A 21,139-nucleotide genomic window follows, 5' to 3' on the forward strand; every position below is an offset into this window, starting at 1 on the left:
AGTATTTTCTGAGCTTTATAATTTTAAAAATATTGATAGACAGGCGTTGACATTCGGAAGAGAACATATGATAAGGTATTTGAACTGTCCTTTTTATCAAATTCGACCTCTTTATTTTTTATTTATTGGCTTTTGGCAATTTCAAAAAACTCCGTCAAGTTTTCCGTCGTACATAAATTCACTTAAAATATATTGATTCATTCACAGTCGTTTATTAGTGGATATATTTGGCAAGTATTTGGTTATTTTCGTTCCGGATTTTACCCGCCATTGTGATTTCATATCCGAGTCACGTGACTGACATCCACACAAACCACAAACCTAACCACAGTTTTGTGAAATGGCTGACGATAAAGAAGTGGAAAAAACGATCGCAGAGGACTTGGTTGTAACCAAGTACAAACTTGCCGGACAAATTGTGAACCGTAAGTTGATCGTGCAGTGAAATTTTCTGTGAAATAGTACTGGGACCCTTGATTGTGCTATGGGTGCTCGAGTGGTTGAAACCGACGCGTGTCATGTCATCGCCATGCGGGCATTGTGCCGAGTCCGTCGAGATTGTTGAGGTTCTTGGCACATTCCTGACTTAATCTCCCATTAGTACTAAGCCCATTTGGTCTCTTGCAGGTGTTCTAGAGCAAGTGCTTGCAAAATGCGTGCCGGACGCGTCTGCGCGAGAGATTTGCGAGTTCGGAGACAAGACTATCCTTGATGAGACCTCAAAGGTGTTCAAAAAGGAGAAAGACTCCAAAAAAGGCATCGCATTCCCAACATGCGTGTCGGTAAACAACTGTATATGTCACTTCTCACCCATCCCTAGTGAAACTGACTACATCCTGAAACAGGGTGATTTGGTGAAAGTGTAAGTTGGCCTCTTTTTATAACCTATACATATTAATAATAATTGCTTCGATAAGGATTTCTAAGATTATTGCTTAATTATAATTACAAGTGTGATTATGAAATATTCAGATAACACCCACTGATTACCAGTTCGCTGAACGATATTGTCCTGTCAGTTGTTCGGAGCTGTGAAATTTTTGTTCTAACCGAAGATATCGTTCGGCGGCCTGATAGTCAGTGGTTGGCTTAAGAATGTAACTAAGTTGTGGCAATCTACACAAATATCTTGGTTTAATTTATTGCAATGGTAATAAGTATGTAAAAAGTTAAATTAAAATAAACCTTAATGCAAATCTCTAAAACTCATCAAATCCATCACTAATATTTGCCTGATATGTGTGGCCGCACCCTAAGAATTTAACCATATAGCAAAAAATTTTCTTTCCCCTATAACCACTCAACCGTCCGGCCCGCGAGACTGTTTTCCTGTCAACCGTCCGGGTTTTTTTAGCGACGCACGCCCCGCGCAGCGCATTCACAACTTACTACAAAAATTATAACTACACTGCCATCTAAATTTTTTTAGAGCTAACTATTTTGTTAGGCTACGTTGTCCCATCAAGAGAATTAGGAAATAATGCCGAAATATTCCGTTAGATGGCTCTGAAATCAATTCTTTCTTCCACCCCTTTGGATAGTATGGTTCCCGCGGATGGTTAAGAGCATATTTTTTTCGGATACTATGCTATCGTCGGACGGTCAAGTGGATAATACAGTCCCACTCACACAATATTGAACATGCATGTTTATGCAAAATGTATGAAAAGTCAAAATTTTACATTGTCTATGATGGGATTTGTCGGGTTGAAGTTTGTGGAAACAATTATACAATATCATTAAAACTAGTTCATCAATTTGGTGAACAAATGTAATAAGTCGCTTAAAATATTTAACAAAAATATTTTTTTAAAGAGCTATATCCTGTCTCTTGGCCTATAGGGCTGTGTCTTCACTAAGCGCGACCAGGTCTGAATGGTTGCCATTAAACTTACAGAGATTTGGGTGCACACATAGAGGGCTTCATTGCAGTAGTGGCACACACCATCTGCGTGGGAGGCGGCGAGGTGACAGGCCGTGCTGCAGATGTTCTCCTAGCTGCCCATTATGCAAGTGAAGCTGCTTTGAGATTGCTCCGGCCAGACAATGAGGTAATATTTTCAAGTGTGTTTCATGCCTAGCAATCTTTGGCTTAGTAGACAAGTTTGAGTATGTTTAATTCTGAGACCCAAATAAATCGGCCACTAAAATGGGCTAACTTTAAATCTTTAAACTCTACATACTTATTGCATGTTTTACAATTTCATTCAGAAATGTATATTCCTGTTTGATACCATACCAATATGCTTTATAACAGCAGTCGGCAACCTTTTAGCAGCCAAGGGCCACATAGTAGTTGATGCGGGCTGCACTTTGTTATTATTTATTTCTTTATCAGACATTGTCGTTTGTCAAGGTTGTTAAGGCTCGCGGGCCGCAAGTAAGAGGTTCGTAAGCCGCATGCGACCCGCGGGCCGCCTGTTGCCGACTGCTGCTTTATAATACATGCTTTGTAATTTTATTATTTCATTTTGTTCCAAAAATAATGTAATATAATGTCACAATAATTAGCAATAGCCATTGGCTACATTACAATAATTGCAAAGAATAAAGTCAACTCACTACCAATATCCTATTGTTAAATCAGTTTCAGGTCAATGAACTGCCATGTAGGCAGATGTGTAGTCAATAATAATGAGTTTTAGTGTACACAGCTGGTGGTCTTCAGTCAACAGAGTTTATTTTTATTTTAACTTAGTACAGAATGAAAGCCTTTCACCCATTGACTAAAGCGTTGCATAGCAGGTGGATTTTATATGAAATATAAAGCGAAAAATACTTTTAATTTGTATTTAATTCTAATATACACATTGTAAATTTTATATGTAAATATGTACCTACTCAGAAATTAATTACGAAGCATTTGTTACGCAATACCTTCACGTAATGTAACGTACGATTTGTACGTGATCTTGAAAATTCGTTTTGATGTTTCGAATTTATGCAACACTTGCAGATAAGTTATGCTCTACATTCTACGTGAATTGTTAATTCAGTTGTGCCTAGTTTCTCATTTAGGTTTACCTAAGTTTTATGCAAATATATAGTTTGTGTAAGCCATACTGTAAAAAAATACCAGGATGAATGAAATATTGAAAAATAAACAGTACTGTATGGGTGTCACAAAGTAAAGATAGTCCCTGAATTCTTTCCAAGTATGTCGGCAATATATGCTTGGGCAGTTCTCAGGGGACAGTAACTGTATAATTTCTACCGGGACATAATTATTGTTTCTTGGTTTACTTATACATACAATGGTATTAGTTGCTCTCAAAGGGAGCTCATTTAAAAGATCAATTGTCTTGATCAAAATCCTATACAGAGTAAAACAGCAAATGCTTCTTTTACACATAATAAAGTTCAGATTCCTGCAGTAAAACTGATTATATTAAAGAATTTAAATGAACCGTCATATAATAAAACAATGTATAGCGTTGTGCATATATTAATCAAATGTCTTGCATTTGTTGTCTATTACCAGAAAAAATCCACTACTCAATATATCTTCCTTTTTAGCTCTTCTTACTAATAATAGAAAACACAACATTATTAAAATTCTTTGAACGCCATGCCTATCGTGTGCGGCGCGTCATCATGAACCTTGTAGGAATGCACGCAGGTTGATATCGAGCTGTAGCCACGCACGTCAGTTGACATCTTTGATGGTCAAATGGTTAAACTTCCTCACAATGAACTATCTTTTCAGAACTACGCAGTAACCGATGCTGTACAGAAGATCTCAGCAGAGTTCGGCTGCAAGCCCGTGGAGGGCATGCTGTCGCACCAGCTGAAACAGTTCCGCATCGACGGAGAGAAGAGCATCATCCAGAACCCCTCGGAAGCGCAGCGCAAGGAGCATGAGAAGTGCACACTTGAGACCTATGAGGTGTACGCTATGGATGTCCTAGTTTCCACGGGAGAGGGTGTTGTAAGTTAATCATTGTCGTATTTATTCGAGAGTTGATAGCACTTGATACTATAGGATAATTTCATTGTCATTTGTCAGGATTAGTAAGGTAGAGCAATATGATACCATATAAGTCAAAAAAATACTCAACTACACACCCTAATTTACTTTTCACCACACCAGCTCGGAAAGGCTTACTTTGCACTTCAAAAACTGATAGCAAAGTTGCATTTTATTCACATGTGAGGCAAAGTAATCAAATGCAAATTTTGAGTTGTTTTCTTATGTTTGCTGGTAGAATTGACTTTTAAATGATGACTTTGGATGATAAATATTTAATAACATTCATTTGGATTTGATTTGGTTTGATTTTGTTCGATATTTTACATTTAATATTTGCTTCGGGTTGGTGTGGTGAAAAATTTTGTGTTTCACTCGGGGGCAAATTTTGTTTAACCCTCGTGCTTTGAAACCCTCGCAACGCTCAAGATTCCATTTTTCGAACCACTCGCTACGCTCGTGGTTCAATTTTGGAATCTTTCGCTTGCTCGGCTATCAATATTAGCACGAGCGGTCAAACAACAACTTTGCCCCCTTGTAAAACAAATAACTATTACGGCACGGAGGCGTGATAGCGACTAGCAGCGACGTGTTTACAAGAGTCCGAAAAATAGGCGCGGGGGCAGCGAGAGACGCGGGCGGAGGTCACTGGTGCCAAAAAAAAGGCGCGTGTTCTATTCCGTGCCAGCGCAGGCATGCCGCGAAAAAATGCCACCGAAAGTGTTTTTATGGTACCTTTTTTTACGCCGTAATTTAGGCGGCTGAAAATAGTCTTCGTCTAAACCTACCTTAACTTTGATGTGAATTGATTATAAGTCAGCTTCATATTTTATCATCGGCGCATGTCAATAACTAAACATGAGTTAGAGCTGACACTCATCTGAATAAGTTTATTATTTTGTATTACTGTAGATTAAAAACACAACATTAAGCACTTCTATAAGGAATAAATTATTCGAAGTACAAAACTAAGTAGAAAAAATTACAAGACATAGTAGGGTCACTGCTTATAACAAGTAGTCCCTGAATTCTTTCCAAGTATGTCAACAATGATATGCTTGGCAGTTCTCAGGGCAAAATAACTGTATAATTTCTACCGGGAGATACTTATTATTTCTTGGTTTACTTATACATACAAATAAAATACAATGGTATTTATGAATAGACCTTTTAAATATTAGATAAAATATCAAGTAGTATCGAGCACATAATAATTTTTATAATGAAAATGATTTTGAAGACTTCATCAAAACAGATAATGGTAGGATCCGAAACAAGAAAAACATTTTTCATCATCATCATGATCTTTGAATTGAATGGAAGAAGGTGCGTAAATAATGTAAAAATAACAGCTACACTCAGCGCCATTTAGACGGATCAAGAACTGCATACGATTTTCGTTGCATTGCGGTATTAGGTCGATCGACTGAATTCATTGTACTCTGTAGTTAGCAATGTACTGAATATTGCATGCAAGTTCTTGAAAACCCTAAATAGGGCGCTTAAGGGCTCATTTAGACGGTGCGAGAACTCGCATGCGAGTTTCAGTACATTGCTTTATTTGATTGGTCGGCTGAATTTGATGTAACCTCAAAATTCCGCAAAGTAAAATCGCATCCGAGTTCGCGAGCCATCTAGAGACCCTTGGTAGACTTTATAGGTTTATGAATAGTCAGTTTACTCAACAAAGGTGCGATTTTAACATATTTTTTTGTATTACAGGGTCGTGAAATGGACACGCGGTGTACGATATACAAGAAGACCGAGGAGATATATCAGTTGAAACTGAAGGCATCTAGAATGTTCTACAGTGAGGTTAGTGACTTGTTGTTTTTTATAGGTGCTATGCGTAATTACACTTTTTATCTAAATATCATTTATTTGTGTTTACAAAAAAGTGGGCACAGATGTTGTTCTATAACAATTTATATTGGTCAAAAGTCATTGGAAAGAGATTGTTAATAGGGATAAGCTCGCTATTGAAGTATGAAGGATGTATTTTAACAAATTCTATAGGTGACCAATTTTTACTGTAGTTTTTAATTTGATTTGTTATTTTTAATGTATATTTAATTTATACTATTAGCGACATTTCTCTTTAAAAATCAAAATTACGGGTGAAAAAGAATTTAGTTGAAAAAGTTTTTCATTGAAATAAATGCCTTTATTTTTTATAGAAGGGTCAAATTTGAATAGTGTGGCGTGGTTTGGACCCTTTTTCTTTAAACTACGTCCAGTACAGTCACCACAAGGGATCGTCATGCCATTTTGGGTTCTTGCTAAATTGGAAATTCTATAGCGTAAGTAATGAACAACATATTTATCTAGGACCCTAAATGGCGCAACAATCGCGGAGAGTGATGGTACCTTTGATTAACCTTTTGAACGCCAAACGGCGCATCCATTTGCCGTGCCACTGACGCCATGGTGGTAAAATTTAGTTTTGTGAATAAATAATGCCAACCTAAAGGTGTTTTTCAGTAGATTTTCATCAAAAAACGATCGACGTCAAATGCCGTCTGTGGCGTCGTTGTCACGATTTTGCATTGACGTCAATTGCCGTCTGTTCAAAAGGTTAATCAGAATGAATAAGGAAGAATAGGTATAACAGTATTGTATATTTGTAGGTACGCAATAAGCACGGGTCCATGCCGTTCAACCTGAGGAGCTTCGACAAGGAGACCAGCGCGAGATTAGGCGTCGTCGAGTGCGTCAACCACAAACTCATCGAGCCTTTCCAGGTTAATATCACATTTGTTGTTATTTTATGTTTGAATGAAGACTTCAAAAACCAACAGTTTTGATCTAGTTCTATTACCTACTGTATTTGTTTTTGCGTTTACCTTTTAATATGTTGTACATCCACACATAGGCACACCGAGGCACGTCTACACATACCGAGCCGCTTCGCGCGGCAATTTCCTCTGTTCTGTGTGGACCCGTCTAGCTATTTCCCTGAAATCTTTCCAGACCACATAGTACATTTGTGTGTTTGGTACAAGCCCAGGGTATATTATTATGTAATACTTGAGCCAGTTTGTTATCTATTAACACATTGTTTCGTAACATTACGACATATATGTTTAGTGCAATAACGATGGCTCACTTCATAAAGCCATATCTTAAACAGCTCTTAAAGATAAGTGCAATGTCACTAGTTTTGAGCATTATTTTCTTATAAACTTTCATTTTGTTTAATTTTTCGAAAACCAAAGTTGGTGTCCTTTAATTACCCCATTTCATAAGCTTTACAAGTTAACAGGTGTAAAATGGCGTTTGACATTCGCTTGACGAATGGCGAGGAGTATTTTGGTTATAACACTGACGCTTTAGACTTGTGAAATGGTAACTTACAGCTTTGTAAAATGCATCCCAACATCCACATAATACATATTAGTACTCACAGGGATCTTTGTTTATGCATTAGGTCCTGTACGAGCGGCCTGGAGAATTGGTAGCGCAGTTCAAGTTCACGGTGCTGCTGCTGCCGAGCGGCACGCACCGCATCACCGGGCTGCCCTTCGACAAGGCCACCGTCAAGAGCGAGCGCTCCGTCAAGGACCCCGAGCTCACTGTGAGTGTTCCCCAACTGGACATACGCTAAACCTTGTCAACTGATAATAAGGGTTACAACTTAAGAGCTACATGAGTCGGTAAACCCTAAAATAAAGCTTGGAGAGATTTTGTATTTTCGACCTCAGTTACTCTACATCAAAGAATACAATACACTAGGTTCTACATATCTTTAAATATCTTTTGGATATATTTTAGAGGCCCCAAATATTGTATACTGCCTTAAAAAGCTAGCGAGAATATATGACTTGAGAAAACCATTTTTTGTGTACCAAATGAATTTCAAATTCATTGTGTATAAATATGTCATGGTAATGATATTTTAGGCCATTACCACACTCTATATTAGCAGCTCGGTTTGTGGAGATGAAACGTGCCTCGCCCGAGGCACGTCTAAAGAGACCAAGCTGCTTCGCGCGGCTAATTCCTCGCGAGGCAGCTCGTTCTGTGCGGACCCGCGTGCGTTTGGTACAAGCCCAGGGTATATTATAATAATGTAATACTTGAGCCAATTTGTTATTTATTAACACATTGTTTCGTACATTACGACATTCCCACTCTTATGGTGGTATTCCATCTGCATCTCACTCTCTCATTAAGCAAAATGTGAGACAAAATACAAATTGGGCAAACAAATTAGGTGGAATAGGGACCATGCGCGTTGGAGGGTCTGCCATCTTGTGGCCTGAATCGGAAACATATGTGCACATGTACATTGCCAAAGCAAGTGCTACCATCTACCGTTCTCGTCGGTACGTTTCCTTTCCTTGTGTATAGTAGGTTCTGCCATCTTGTGGGTTACATCGGAAGCATAAACGACACATTTACGCTTCGCGCCAAAAATCTGACGGCTCCTATGCTGCCCCCTAAGATAGTTCATGCACGTGGCCTATACCACCCTTATCTACAGCCACACCCTCACTATCTTAGAGTTGTAAATTATAAAATTAAAATTGCCTCTTAATGTCTAAAACTTTTTTTCTCAACAGTCCCTCCTGAACTCCTCTGCGAAAGCCAACAAGAAGAAGAAAAAGAAGACCGCCGAGGAACCTATGGAAGTCGAAACCGTTGCCTAGCAACCGTCTAATTCCCTTGAAGAAATCTATTTGAAATCAACAGCTATCGCATTACCCTCTAAGGACTCTACAGACTTCGTTCAAACTTAGATATCTCAAATTGAGACTATCATCGTAAACCCCTCCACAGATTGATGTTAATGAAATTATAAATGTGTGTATGAAATTGTTATCGTAATTATTGTTCATCTAGGTGTTTTCTCTAAGAAGCTAATGTAATGACCTATCATATCCTACAAGACAATAGAGCACTCGTTTTTGTATTTCGTTCATTTTGTGTTTTGTAGCTACGATTTTCTGACGTCTTTGATAGATGAATACTTTGTACATACTGAACACCTACATTCTCATCTCATCTTATAGTAAAAACGGAGCATAATGTGAAAACAGACATACATTTGACAACCATTCCTTAGTGATGTTATTTGATTCACTTTTTTGTGCACAAATCCGTTCTCACTATGAATAAATTGTTAAGCCGTTCAATCTCGATGTTCGTGTTTTGTGACCGGGCCGTCGCTGCTAGGAATGTTAAGTTATCCAGTTGTGCGACATTTGTGAGAAAGGAATAAATCAAACTGTGCCACAATGTGGGCTGTTTTTTTAATCAACGTTTTTTATTTATCAAACCCGTACCAGGCCTCCGTCACACGCTCAAGGCCACGCGCTATATGCCTACCGCTCGGCGTATCGTCGACGATACAACCGACAGAGGGCCGCCGAACGCCCGCCTCAGCGCTCGCACCGCATTGCACCGCGCGTTTCCCGCGCTTAATCTTCGAAATGCCGAAACCACGTAATTATTGTGCAGTAGATGGGTGAAAAAGTCAAAAAAACAAAGGAATAAGCCTATAATAGATTCATCTTTTTATGGCGGGCTAAAGGTCCCACCTGAAACGTTTAATAATTATATTGAAGGGTTAGAGAAAGTATTTTTAAATAATCTTGACGACGTAATAATTAATCGGCCGGTAGCACCGTATTACAACTTTTAAAAACCGTTGCTTTGCTCCTGAATATTTATTAATAGTTATTTGTACAACAAGAGATCAAAGTTTGATATTTCTTCGAGTGCTTATTTTGAGTCCCGTGCAAGCGAAAGATTCTATGATAGATCTCTGATAATCTAATTTAGAATCTTAAGCGTAGTAAGGGATTCAAAAGCGCACGAGATGTAAATAACTTTGATCTCGTGTAGTACAGTCGCCATCAGATATATCGGAGCGGCCAAGGTGTTCACAATATCTGAACACGCGCTCTAACGCCCTGACAATAGAGGCGTGTTCCGATATTTGTGAGCACCTTGGCCGCTCCGATATATCTGATGGCGACTGTACACAAAATTTTTCACCCTAAGCAGTGAGAACATACCTAGAGGGACAGAGATAATAGAACCCAAGTATATCGAACTTGTATTAGACCCTGCATGTTGAAATGACATTTGACTATCGCATTTTGCTCACTGTTTTTAAGAAGCAAAGTACCCTTGTTCGAGCTGCTGAGGTGAAAAATTATTTTCAACTATAAAATTTTAATAACAGAGAATTCCGAGAAGGGAAAAAATTATAAATCATTATATTAAAACTAAAACATATTTGATTCGCAACATTCGTTTTATTACAATAATCATCATAGGTAGGGCAGCTACAACCCTAGCGCATTCTTACGAGGACGCGTTGGCACGTGACTCGCACGGCGGGCAACACAATCTCGACTCTTTCAGCGCGTACTTATGGTACATTTCTTCTTGTCCTGAGCAGCAGGTATTATTATTAAGGTTTTGTAGGCTATTATAGCGTAGGTATTTTTGCTTTTGTTTGGGAATGAAGTATCTGTTACGTAGTAACTATTATTAATCTGTGCCCGTACCGCCAAAGACATGAACTGATACCATAGAATATATAATAGTACTACCGTACAGAAAGGACACTTCCTACAAAACCGAAGTTTGACAGCGGATCAGGGTCGAATCATGCTGTCCCTTTCTATTATCACTGTTTCCCTGGGAGTTTCCCACAAATGGGAATACACCCGAATATGATAGGATTTATCTGGACATAACATAATAAGGACAAAGGCACTAGGACCACGTGGCCAGAGGGCTTGTGACTAAAATATTACATAGTTTTAGCCTCACATTGGATGTGGATCTGTAAGTCAGTCCGATTATTCGTCAAATCGCTGCATATAAAGAACCAATAGAAACTTGCAATTTTTTTTAGGTTTATTGAAGATGTAACAGAAAAACAAAACTGTTTTACATACTTAAAAAATAATACATATTGCTTTACTGTGGCCTACAAACATTTTCATTTATCTTTAGCTTGAGTAAGGTTTGCGGATTGTTCTGCTGAATCCAAAGAGGCGGACACCATGTCAATTGTTTTCACAGTTAAATCAGAAACATGCTCCGGGAGATCCACAAGAAACCTGAATGTCGCTTTTACTCCGCTATTCCAGTAATATTTCAATAGATATGACAATCTATCATTGGATGGAAGTGGAGGTAGCTGAAAACATAACAATAATATAATATTAGTACAATTAATATTTTAGAAATTAAATATGTATATGTATTTAAATTTCATGAACAAGAAGTCATGGCAACAAAATACACAGTTTAAAAAGTCTATAAAATAATTCTAACATATCTAAAACTAGAATTAGGTAGAAAGGACATTTTGATAAAATATTTAGTTTTATACTAAAAATCTAGCCACAAATTCAATTTACTATAGTTTTTCTTACTTCTGTGTTTATTTGGTACAAATGGTATTATATTTTATTTACCTCATAGGGTATTTGTTTCTTGAGCTCCCCAACATAAGGTGATGCCCCCTTTTCAAGATCTTCGTATAATGCAGCAGTGGTGCTACTGTCCTTCCATACACCTTTGTCGATCGTGTAATAAACTGCTGTGCCGAAGATAGCAGATTTGATTCCAAACCTAAAAACAGCAGTAAGGGCAAATATAATAATCTTGGATTAAGCTTCATAGTTAAGTATAATAAGCAAGCGTAATTTAAGTCGGATACGTACTTCAGCATTATGATTGTTTTACAAACATTAAACTATAATATTTAATAAATAATAACAAATGTTTGTTTCTTCCAGGAATGTCTTTGAAATTATGTAATTCAGTTTTAACCTATAATTCTATTTTTTTCTGTCTGGAGTGACGATCTCAGTCGAGATGACACATGTCAAAATTGCGTTTGAATACTGCATATTTATTTGTTCGAAAACAATTGCCGCTATTAGTCTTTGTGCTCATGAGCTGAATGGGGCAAACAACGCGCAGAGTTTAATTGAAGTGAGCAATTTTTGATCCAATACATGACGCCAACAAAAATAAACACCATAAAATTAGAAAATCATTCATTTTTAGATGATATAGAATAGAATAGAATAGAATAATTCTTATTTATAATAAAATACACATGCACAAAGGTGTCCGGTAAGCCCCAAACTAGGCTGAGCCTGTATCTTGGGGCTTACAAAAGAGTAGGTAACAGTAACTAAACCTAGTTAAAATGATGTGAGAGAGGGTGATAAGGCTTATGCTTTTAGGGTGTGTATATGTGTGTGTGTGTGTGCGTGCGTGTGAGTGTGTGTGTATATATACAAAGATCAAAAGATTCAACAATCAAACCTGCGTCTTGAGTGGTCGTGAGGAGAAATATTAGCTATACAAGGCACGGCACGTGCATCAATCCCTTAATAACTGTCATTACTGTCAGGGCGGGCGGTGCACATTTTGACTTTTGAGTGCATTGAACTATGATTGAACTGCAAAATCGATCAATAGAAAATTCGAATTTTATAACTTTATTTCCGAGACAAGATAAGAAAACAAATAACGTGGATAATTAAGCCAAACCAGTAAAATGGAGGATATAATTTCCAGGCTTATGCAAAACATAGATAAGTGTTTACTAGCTAAACTTGAAAGGAATTGTGAAGAATGTAAACATCATGATGAATATACTTTGCGAAAAGATATATTAATTGCAGAATTTCCAATAGCATTTAAACTCCTCGGAGAGGTAGACCTGAGACATGTTCCGTCTGCCTCAGACGTCCTATCTTCTCTGCTAATAATGTACGAAGAGCTACGATTAGATGCAGTATGGAATCCAGAGGTTTCTAAAGAATATGCGAAACAACTTAATAATTTTCTGGAATTGTCGTGTGACATTACATTCGATAACATGTTGAAGGTAGAGAGACCTTTCTATGAATCGCAGGAGGTATTCGACTGCTGCATGGAGAAGTTACATCGGAGACTTACACCTGAGAACTTTAAAAGATATCCGGCAACTATTGATGTGTATTGCAAACTCATTCGAAATATAAAAGTAAGTGTGTAAATCCCTATTTAATAGGGAATATTACGCGAAACTGTGCGTAGGAGGCGCCACTTCCACTATCTGTCACAATCTGGGTCTACTGCGAAACAAGAAAATCAAAATTTCGTTATCTAACCTCTATCACTCTTGCATATTCGAGCGATAAAGATGCATATAACTTAATGCCAATTTTCGCTTCTCCTGGTAGGCCCTTGTTAACAAACTGTCAAAAGGCACAGTTTAAGGCACAGTATGTATAAGTTACTCAATGGTTTACTAGAGGAGCTTGTGCTGCACTCTGGCGGCGGAACATTGCAGTAATACCTCCTATTAATTTATAATACATATCTGACTGTTTGTGCCCCAAAGCAGATTTTTAATATTTTGTTGTAATATTTTTTTAGGACTACAGTATAGCAGTGAATCCGCAACAGACATTGCCAGCGTCCCTGCTCCTCATTGATGATTATATGACCGTCCACAAGACCAAAGGTTTGAAGAGTTGTGCTGCTATTTTACAGAGCATGGTGAGAAGTTTCAAGTAGAAATAGTTAATCCGAGTTAGCAGTCATTTTTATACATATGGTTTGAGGCAGGGATCGGAACCGGTATTTTGCAAAAACTACAAAATAATCATATATTTCGAATTATTTTATACTGTTGTGTTGTGACTCAGTTGTGTTTTTAGGTAAAGACTTCGTATTATTAGATTGCCCAATTAGAAATGAAATAATTAACAAAGAATGACAATATACCGTTTTCATTCCCATACAACAAATACCGATATCCAATCCCTGGTTTAAGGGGTGCATGCTGTTTTTAGTGTGGGACTAAATGAACACAGGATAATGGATTTGTTATATGGCTTAGTAAGGGCTGTTATCGCAGTATGTGTTTTGCAAAATGCAAAATGTTTTGTCAAAACATGGGTAAATCTACTTTGTGGACCTGTACCGTCGGATTATGATAGTCATTCTTATCTATGTGACAGCTTGCAGGTGGACATAGTTACTCTAAAATAGTAATTACCTATATTCATTCATTCTTACATGGTACAATATTTTTTCTAACAATCTTTGTAACTGTTACCACTTGGCTTATGAGATGAAAAAAGAGTTGATACCGTAAAACGGGGTGAGTAGGTTTCGCGTGGAGAGGTGGGTTATGAATGGGGAGAGAAGGCTTGAGAGGGGGGTGAGAAGGGATTTTAAGGCTACTGCTACAAAAATAATGTAAGGTCAATGTGGCGAAGTCGGGCATACTTTATTTTTTTTTGACTTTGGAGTGATCTAGTTCCGTTAATTATTCATCTATGTAACTGCTTGTAATCGCATACGATGAAGAATTTAATAATTAATAGTTTAGCCTTAGTGACAGATCATTTCAAGCACAAATTAAGCAAAAACAATGGCATTTTTTAAAATTCGGCGAGTAGACGGACTTCCCGTGCAGCCAATATATGGGTGCGTATATGTTCGTAGTCAAATTCCTAAAAAGAACGGATCAAGACAATGAAAAGTGTATTTTAAACTTTTTAATATACGGTTCAGATTCGAAATAAACACCATTTTTCTAAAACAAAGGCAAGTCGCCATATGCTACCAAAATGGGGTGGTAAACCTTTTTTGCAAATAATTAAACATAATTATTTTTTTGATTTCCGAAATAAAAGATCAATAGTAATTTTAAAATGAATTTTAATCGTTTCTTTTATATACTGAGATCAAAATTTAATAAAGTAACATCATGCGCACAGTCTGGAGGATTTTTTGATACCTTATCAAATCGTTATAATATTAAAATCGCAAAAACAGTTGGTAGGTAATCTCTGATTTAACGAAATTCCGGCATATGACGGACTTGCCTTGAACATAATAGACGGACTTTCCAACTTAGTCAAATTTTAATATGATAAATTGTGGAACGTATAATTACAAAACTAAGCTAATTTCTAATATTTTAAAAATAGAATAAAGACAGCTGGTTCTTATGCTACCTATGTAGTACCTAACTTTCTGATGCACAATCTTTTCAAAAACTATTTTTAACAAATTTTTTTCGAACGGCTGTCGCACTATGACTTCGAGTTCAAAACACGAAATGACTTATTGAGGCGGATTGCTCTGAAGTTGGTTGTCACAGCGCCATCTGTTTTACAGAGACGGAACTAGCGCGAAAAACTGGTTAATCGACTGGACTCCAAAGTCGCATACGCCTTCAAATTCAAAAGTTATAACGTGTTGACGGACTTGCCTTGTAGACGGACTTACCCACAGTGACCTTATTCCAATTTAAAATGGAGCTATCTATAACAATCTTCCAAAATCACCTTTGTATGAAAACCCCTCTCGCCCCAAATACGAGGCACTACGGGGTGAGGTGGGTTTTCCTCTTTATCGTCAAAGTTATGAAATGGAACTACCCAAAATAAAATACAAACGTCCGGAACACTTATTATATATGTTGCAGTCAAAAGTGTGAACTGGTCAAAAGAACTTTTAACCGACAAAAACAGGCAAAACTGCTTTTGACTGAGCATGTTGGTCAAAAGTAGTTTTACCAGAAAATCATACCTATTTCTGGCAGCAGTTTCGTTTTTAGGGCGTAGCAAAAAAAAAATAACCCTAACCTACCTATAATCTCTGGGAACAGTTTCGTTTTTAGGGCGTAGCAAAAAAAAAATAACCCTAACCTACTTATTTCTGGGAGTACTTTTGACTGATAGTAACAGTCACAATTACTATTAACCAATGATTTTCAGGTAAAACTACTTTTGACCAACATGCTCAGTCAAAAGCAGTTTTGCCTGTTTTTGTCGGTTAAAAGTTCTTTTGACCAGTTCGCACTTTTGACTGCGACATATACACCATTCAGTTTTCATATGTAAAAATAAATTGTTATCGAGGTTGAATTTCAGTTTTGACCCTACTCACCCCATTTTACGGTATAATATTATCTTATTGTTAGGTACATGTTCAAGGAAATAAATATTTCTATTCTATCCAGGCATCAAACGGGTTCCACAACGGCAACTATTATGAAGTTGTGTACACAAGCCTCAAGAGCTCCCTCCAGGTGCAGTATGTGGATGTGAACAAGCTCTCTCACATCTGCCTCATGGAATTGATAAGGCTTCTGCCTGCTCAGGAAAAGGTATGGAAACTTAAAACTTGCACAGAAATGTATACCTTACTTATGAGAAATAAAGGGTTAGGTAGGTCAAATAGTTGGCCTCGGCTGGGCGAAGCTGGAGGAGGCTACGCTAGTCCGCGAAAAATGGAAATCCCTTCTGAGAGCCGTATGTCCCTGATCAGGGATAACAGGATATCATTATCATCATCATCATAAAAAAATATATAGCAATAGAACTACTACATTCAAATAATAGTCCAAACAAAGATATTCAAGTTAACTTTGAAACATAGTTGGGAGCTTTTCCAGTTGTAAAATAATTGTATAATTTTGATTGCAGACAGTAAAGTCAGGAGACCTCTTCGTAATGACCCTTGAGCAGTTGTACCAAGAGTCCAACCTGCTCAGAAAAGCCAACAACTTCCGGTTCAGTAAGAAGCTGATCGAAATCAACGGCGTCAACTGTGTGAACAGGAAGAAGGCGTTCTGCACCATTGTGTGTGACAACCTGGATACGTGCTCAAATGTGGATGTGGCGCAAATGCTGCTTATGTCCATTTTAGAGGTAAATAAAATTATAAGTGATTTCAGGTTTTAAATTAAAACCGTCTCTCACACGCCAACATCTTAGCACAAGCGAGTTATAAGTGATTTCAGGTTTTAAATTAAAACCATCTCTCACACGCCAACATCTTAGCACAAGCGAGTCATAAGTGATTTCAGGTTTTAAATTAAAATCATCTCTCACACGCCAACATCTTAGCACAAGCGAGTTAATACATGTCTTCCATGAAAGCATTGCGGGCTACTCTCGACGAAGTTACGCGTTCTTGCATCTAAAGGGTTAAAATGATGTGAATTTATGAGCTAATATAAACTGTTTAGCTTCTTGCGTCGAGAGCTTGCGACTATTGTACTTAGAGATAGGGCTCATTTAGACGATGCGAGAACCCGCATGCGAGTTTCATTACATTGCGATTTTTGATCGGTCGGTTGAATTGGACGTAACCAACAGTCCGCAATGTAACTAAAATCGCATGCGAGTTCGCGCGCCGTCTAAATCAGCCCTTAAAGTATGCTAAGATTGCTAAGCTAAGCTATGACTATGAAGCTCATTTAATATAGAGTCTGTTCTGAAAGCGAAGAGTCGGCGAAGGTATTGGGCCCCATACATTCCACGACTTCGCTTTCCGCACAGACTAATTAGTTTGCTTGACGTAATATTACCATTATTTTTCCAGTGTTTCGAAGAATGGATAAAGCACTGCTGGTGCGTATGGAACGTTCGTCTGCCGTCCGACCAGCATCTCCTCTCCCTCCTCCTGAAAGTCATGTACATCAACATACACGACGAGCAACTCTCAAAAAAACTCCAGGAAATATTGGAAACCCTCATTTGTATTTCTACTAAGGAGGACCAGCAGCAGATATTGGGGAGTTTGGAGGCAAGGAGGCAGCTGACGAGTCAGGAGTTTTTGAGGAGGCTCGAAGCGACCAGGAATGAAGCTCGTGCTTTTGCGCATCGGCCATAAGTGAAGTGAATCGTTGGCAAAGCGCGAATTCTGTACCTCACTGACTGCGCGAACGGATAGCGAGTTTGAAAGATTATCGACCTCTTTAATGTCCAGCGCCAAAGATATGGACTATGCTGTCTTGCATGACTTACAACTTGAAAGGAAGACGTGCTAGCCCCGCAGTTGACAAAGCAAAGAAGAATCCTACACACGTCTCATACAACGTTCGTGGGATAGAAAGCGTTACAGTGGGTTTCCCTCATATGATATTCAATGCCACAATATCTATTATATGTGTAGATCTCCATAACTGAAGTGGATACATTGTAATCAAAATTACTATTTAAATGTAAAGCTTAGAATAAAAAAAAGTGGAAAAATTACAGTCTTGGTTTTGCAGACGTTTCTGCTTGTTAAAAATTAATTTACTCTTTAAGGGGCCGGTATATGACGTTTTCGATTTAGACCTCACTTTGTAACCATAATTTGTTCAATAAATGTTTAATAATTGCATTCAATTACACATAATTTTTTTCATGAAGAAACCGTGTACCGACTCTTCATGCCATTATATTTTTAATTTGCTGTTATTCTCTACAAATCGACACTAAAAGTATCAAAAAATCAAAATATGGAGTTCCGTTTGAGACAGAAGCAAAACAATTTTGTCTTTGACAGTAATTGAATTATTGTATGATTTTGAAAGCTAGATAATTCAGGTACCAATTTATTACGAATTTATATTTTTACTCACAAAGACAACAGAGAAATTCAATCTCAAATGTAAACTTTCGAACAATTTCCATACATTGACGACATCACTCAAAATTCTTCTTCAAGTCAGATGCCCGTTGGGGCTACACCGGAGCACACGTGTACTTCTTCAAATGAAAATGACAGCTTGATTTTCTTGCTTTTGACAATTATATTGACATTAAATCATATACGCACACGAGAAAGCATACCAGTAGATAAATTGTATTTCAAAAAATAGGGTACATAAATATCAGCTCGCGTCTCATTTAAATTTGATTTGCTCTTATTTACGGGTCATTATTGTTGAAAACCGCAGTAAACTATCTTAAAACAATACGATTACAGTCGAATTTAAGTATTATGTTCCTTCAAAACTCGCTTAAAATGAAAAAAGTTTAAAGACTCATCTTTAGTGATTGGGATCAATTTTTATTATGCTGGTATCATTTTGCGTCATTTTAAAAACGTATTTGACTTCTGTACGTCAATGAATTTTGATGACAATTGTAATCTTGTATTATATTATAGAAATTTATCTTAAAATATTGCCTATTAACAGGAAGAGTTATGTAATTCGTATAAGTAATACCTGAAAGTCTTGTACCTAGATCTGTAATACCATGGATTGCGACTAATAAATTATTATGATTATGCCGTTCGTTCCATCTATATGTATAATGCGTGTACGTGCTGTTCTCTGAAAATCTTCAAGAAAAAATAACGGCTAGACCAGCACTAAGTACTAGCGAGTTTTTGCGGCTTTGGAGACCGAGATGAAGCTTACAGGCCAATTAGCGCTGTGGACTGGTTATTGTTATGTATACCTATTATCGAATGTTTTATAAATTTACTATAAAAAGCAATGTTTTATTTCGATTAGATCTACATTTTGTGCATATTGCATATCTGAAGTATTTTCGTACTAAACTTGAAACTTTCGTTGAAACTAAATAAAATAATTATTCCAAATGTACAGTCACCTGCAATTTATGTTACACAACGAAGGCCGCAAATATATCTGACACGATCTTATTTGTAGAACCATAAGAGCATGTCACATATTTTTGCGGCCTTCGAAGAGTAGGTACCGTCATTATCACCAACTTTACCCGCTTTTTTTTTTTAAACGCGAATTTCTCAATAAATATCACATCATATGACTTTTTTTTGCTCAGCACGTCCTATGTGATCAAATGCATCAGTTTTAAAGAAAAAAATTTTTTGTCGTGTTTTTACCCATTTTTTGCGTTTTAGAGGGCGGGCAAAGATATCCGGGGTTTTCGCCAACATTGCCCACGTCAATTTGGTATTCAAATACAGCTCGTATGATGATGATGTCTAAGGATCACTTTAAGGTTTTGGGCAATCCTACCATTCCCTGTTAATAGCTTAGCGATAAGTGTAAAACTTTTAAATACATTTGCTGGGCAATGTTGCCTACCCGTTTTTGCCCATTTCCAAATAAGGCTCGCCTAAGCATTTTACAAAGGCTAGGGTTGTCACTTTTGAGAAAAACTGTTACAATAGTTTAATGGCCAAAAATATGATTTTTGTTGTGTTTTTCATTCGTTAACGGGATAAAATATCAAAATAAAGGATAATAAGACAAATTAAATACAGAATATATTTATAAACTTATTTTAGTGTACAAACATAACCTTCTTTTACTTGCGAAGTTGGGTAAATTAGATGAAAAAGACAACCCTAATCCGTTTTTGGTGGTGGGCAATGTTGGTACGGATGCCAAATTACCGGATTACTTTGCCCACCGCTCAAACTTTTGTGTATTTAGTTTTTAGTTTAAATCTGAATAGACATAATCTATGCTTCATGTGTTATAACTCAAACCCGGAAATATTTGTCAAAGGGTTCTCAATTTTTTCTACTTGCATTCATTATTTATCAATTTTTTGCCCGCCGAAATATACCCTATATTAAACAACTCGCTCAAAATTCCCAAGTCAAGTTATGGACAAGTTTGGTATATCAGTTATGCACAAGTTTGGTCAGAAATATAACCTATTTTCTACTAAAAACAGCAGGGTGGCCATAACTATTATCAATTTTTCTACATTAACGAATTTGTTTAAAATTGTCGTTTTGGGCAAAGTTTCCCTGGAGGCAAAGTTGGCGCTAATGACGTAACATATTATCGCAGGTGACTGTACATAAATGTTTCGGTGATTTTGAGATTATTTTCCAGGTTAGTTTACTAACAATCAAGTTATGCAGATACCGATTTCGTGAACGTATAAGTAGTAAGGTACCGCTATTGTTTAGCGATACCGATTATTTTTGAAGGTAAAACTATACCGGTTGAAATATAAAGATATTAAAATTACAGCAGGGACAACCATTTTTTATAGGTGTACCTAAACCAGCGTTAGCAAAGGTCTCGGTTTCAGCTTAGGCAAAAATGCTTTTGTATGTTCTCCTTTGCAGATCACATTTCTCAACTGATTCTCGTGAAAATTTGTAAGCAGGTTCGATAGAACTACTCTGTTTCGCTTTATCCGCCAAAATGGAATTGCCACCCTGCCGAAACTTTATTTATTTAAATTCCCATTGAATGGATATTGCACCTTATGAAAAACCGTATAGAGTAGTAAATAACATTTTACATCTGACTTAATGACATCTTGTTTTATTCGCTTTAATTGTACAAAACGCGTATCTCGACAAAGCAATATTAGGTAGTAAAACAGTCAACAATCAAATGAATTATAGGTGCGTCACGTGTGACATGAACAGACAAGGAAAGCAAGATTAAAT

General features: G+C 37.2%; 3 protein-coding genes across 3 annotated transcripts; 2 read left to right on the forward strand and 1 right to left on the reverse strand.

Annotated features, from left to right (window-relative positions):
* Window positions 1–146: 146 nt before the first annotated feature.
* On the forward strand, window positions 147–8,961 carry LOC134792010 (proliferation-associated protein 2G4). Its single transcript, XM_063763123.1, has 8 exons — window positions 147–425; window positions 628–862; window positions 1,898–2,051; window positions 3,707–3,928; window positions 5,690–5,782; window positions 6,595–6,708; window positions 7,395–7,541; window positions 8,530–8,961. The coding sequence occupies exons 1-8, from the start codon at window positions 341–343 to the stop codon at window positions 8,614–8,616; spliced, it is 1,137 nt and encodes a 378-aa protein (XP_063619193.1). The 5' UTR covers window positions 147–340; the 3' UTR covers window positions 8,617–8,961.
* A 1,908-nt stretch (window positions 8,962–10,869) lies between these two features.
* LOC134791969 (MICOS complex subunit MIC13 homolog QIL1) lies at window positions 10,870–11,814 on the reverse strand. The gene is made up of 3 exons (XM_063763064.1): window positions 11,656–11,814; window positions 11,407–11,563; window positions 10,870–11,126 (listed from the first exon to the last, which is right to left on the reverse strand). The coding sequence occupies exons 1-3, from the start codon at window positions 11,661–11,663 to the stop codon at window positions 10,926–10,928; spliced, it is 366 nt and encodes a 121-aa protein (XP_063619134.1). The 5' UTR covers window positions 11,664–11,814; the 3' UTR covers window positions 10,870–10,925.
* A 577-nt stretch (window positions 11,815–12,391) lies between these two features.
* LOC134791970 (uncharacterized) lies at window positions 12,392–17,880 on the forward strand. Its single transcript, XM_063763065.1, has 5 exons — window positions 12,392–12,974; window positions 13,370–13,492; window positions 15,972–16,118; window positions 16,438–16,662; window positions 17,339–17,880. Exons 1-5 carry the CDS (start codon window positions 12,504–12,506, stop codon window positions 17,627–17,629), a joined length of 1,257 nt encoding a protein of 418 aa, XP_063619135.1. The 5' UTR covers window positions 12,392–12,503; the 3' UTR covers window positions 17,630–17,880.
* Window positions 17,881–21,139: the final 3,259 nt, after the last annotated feature.

The sequence above is a fragment of the Cydia splendana genome, chromosome 7, assembly GCF_910591565.1.
Source record: "Cydia splendana chromosome 7, ilCydSple1.2, whole genome shotgun sequence".
In the NCBI taxonomy this organism is placed as follows: Eukaryota; Metazoa; Arthropoda; class Insecta; order Lepidoptera; family Tortricidae; genus Cydia; species Cydia splendana.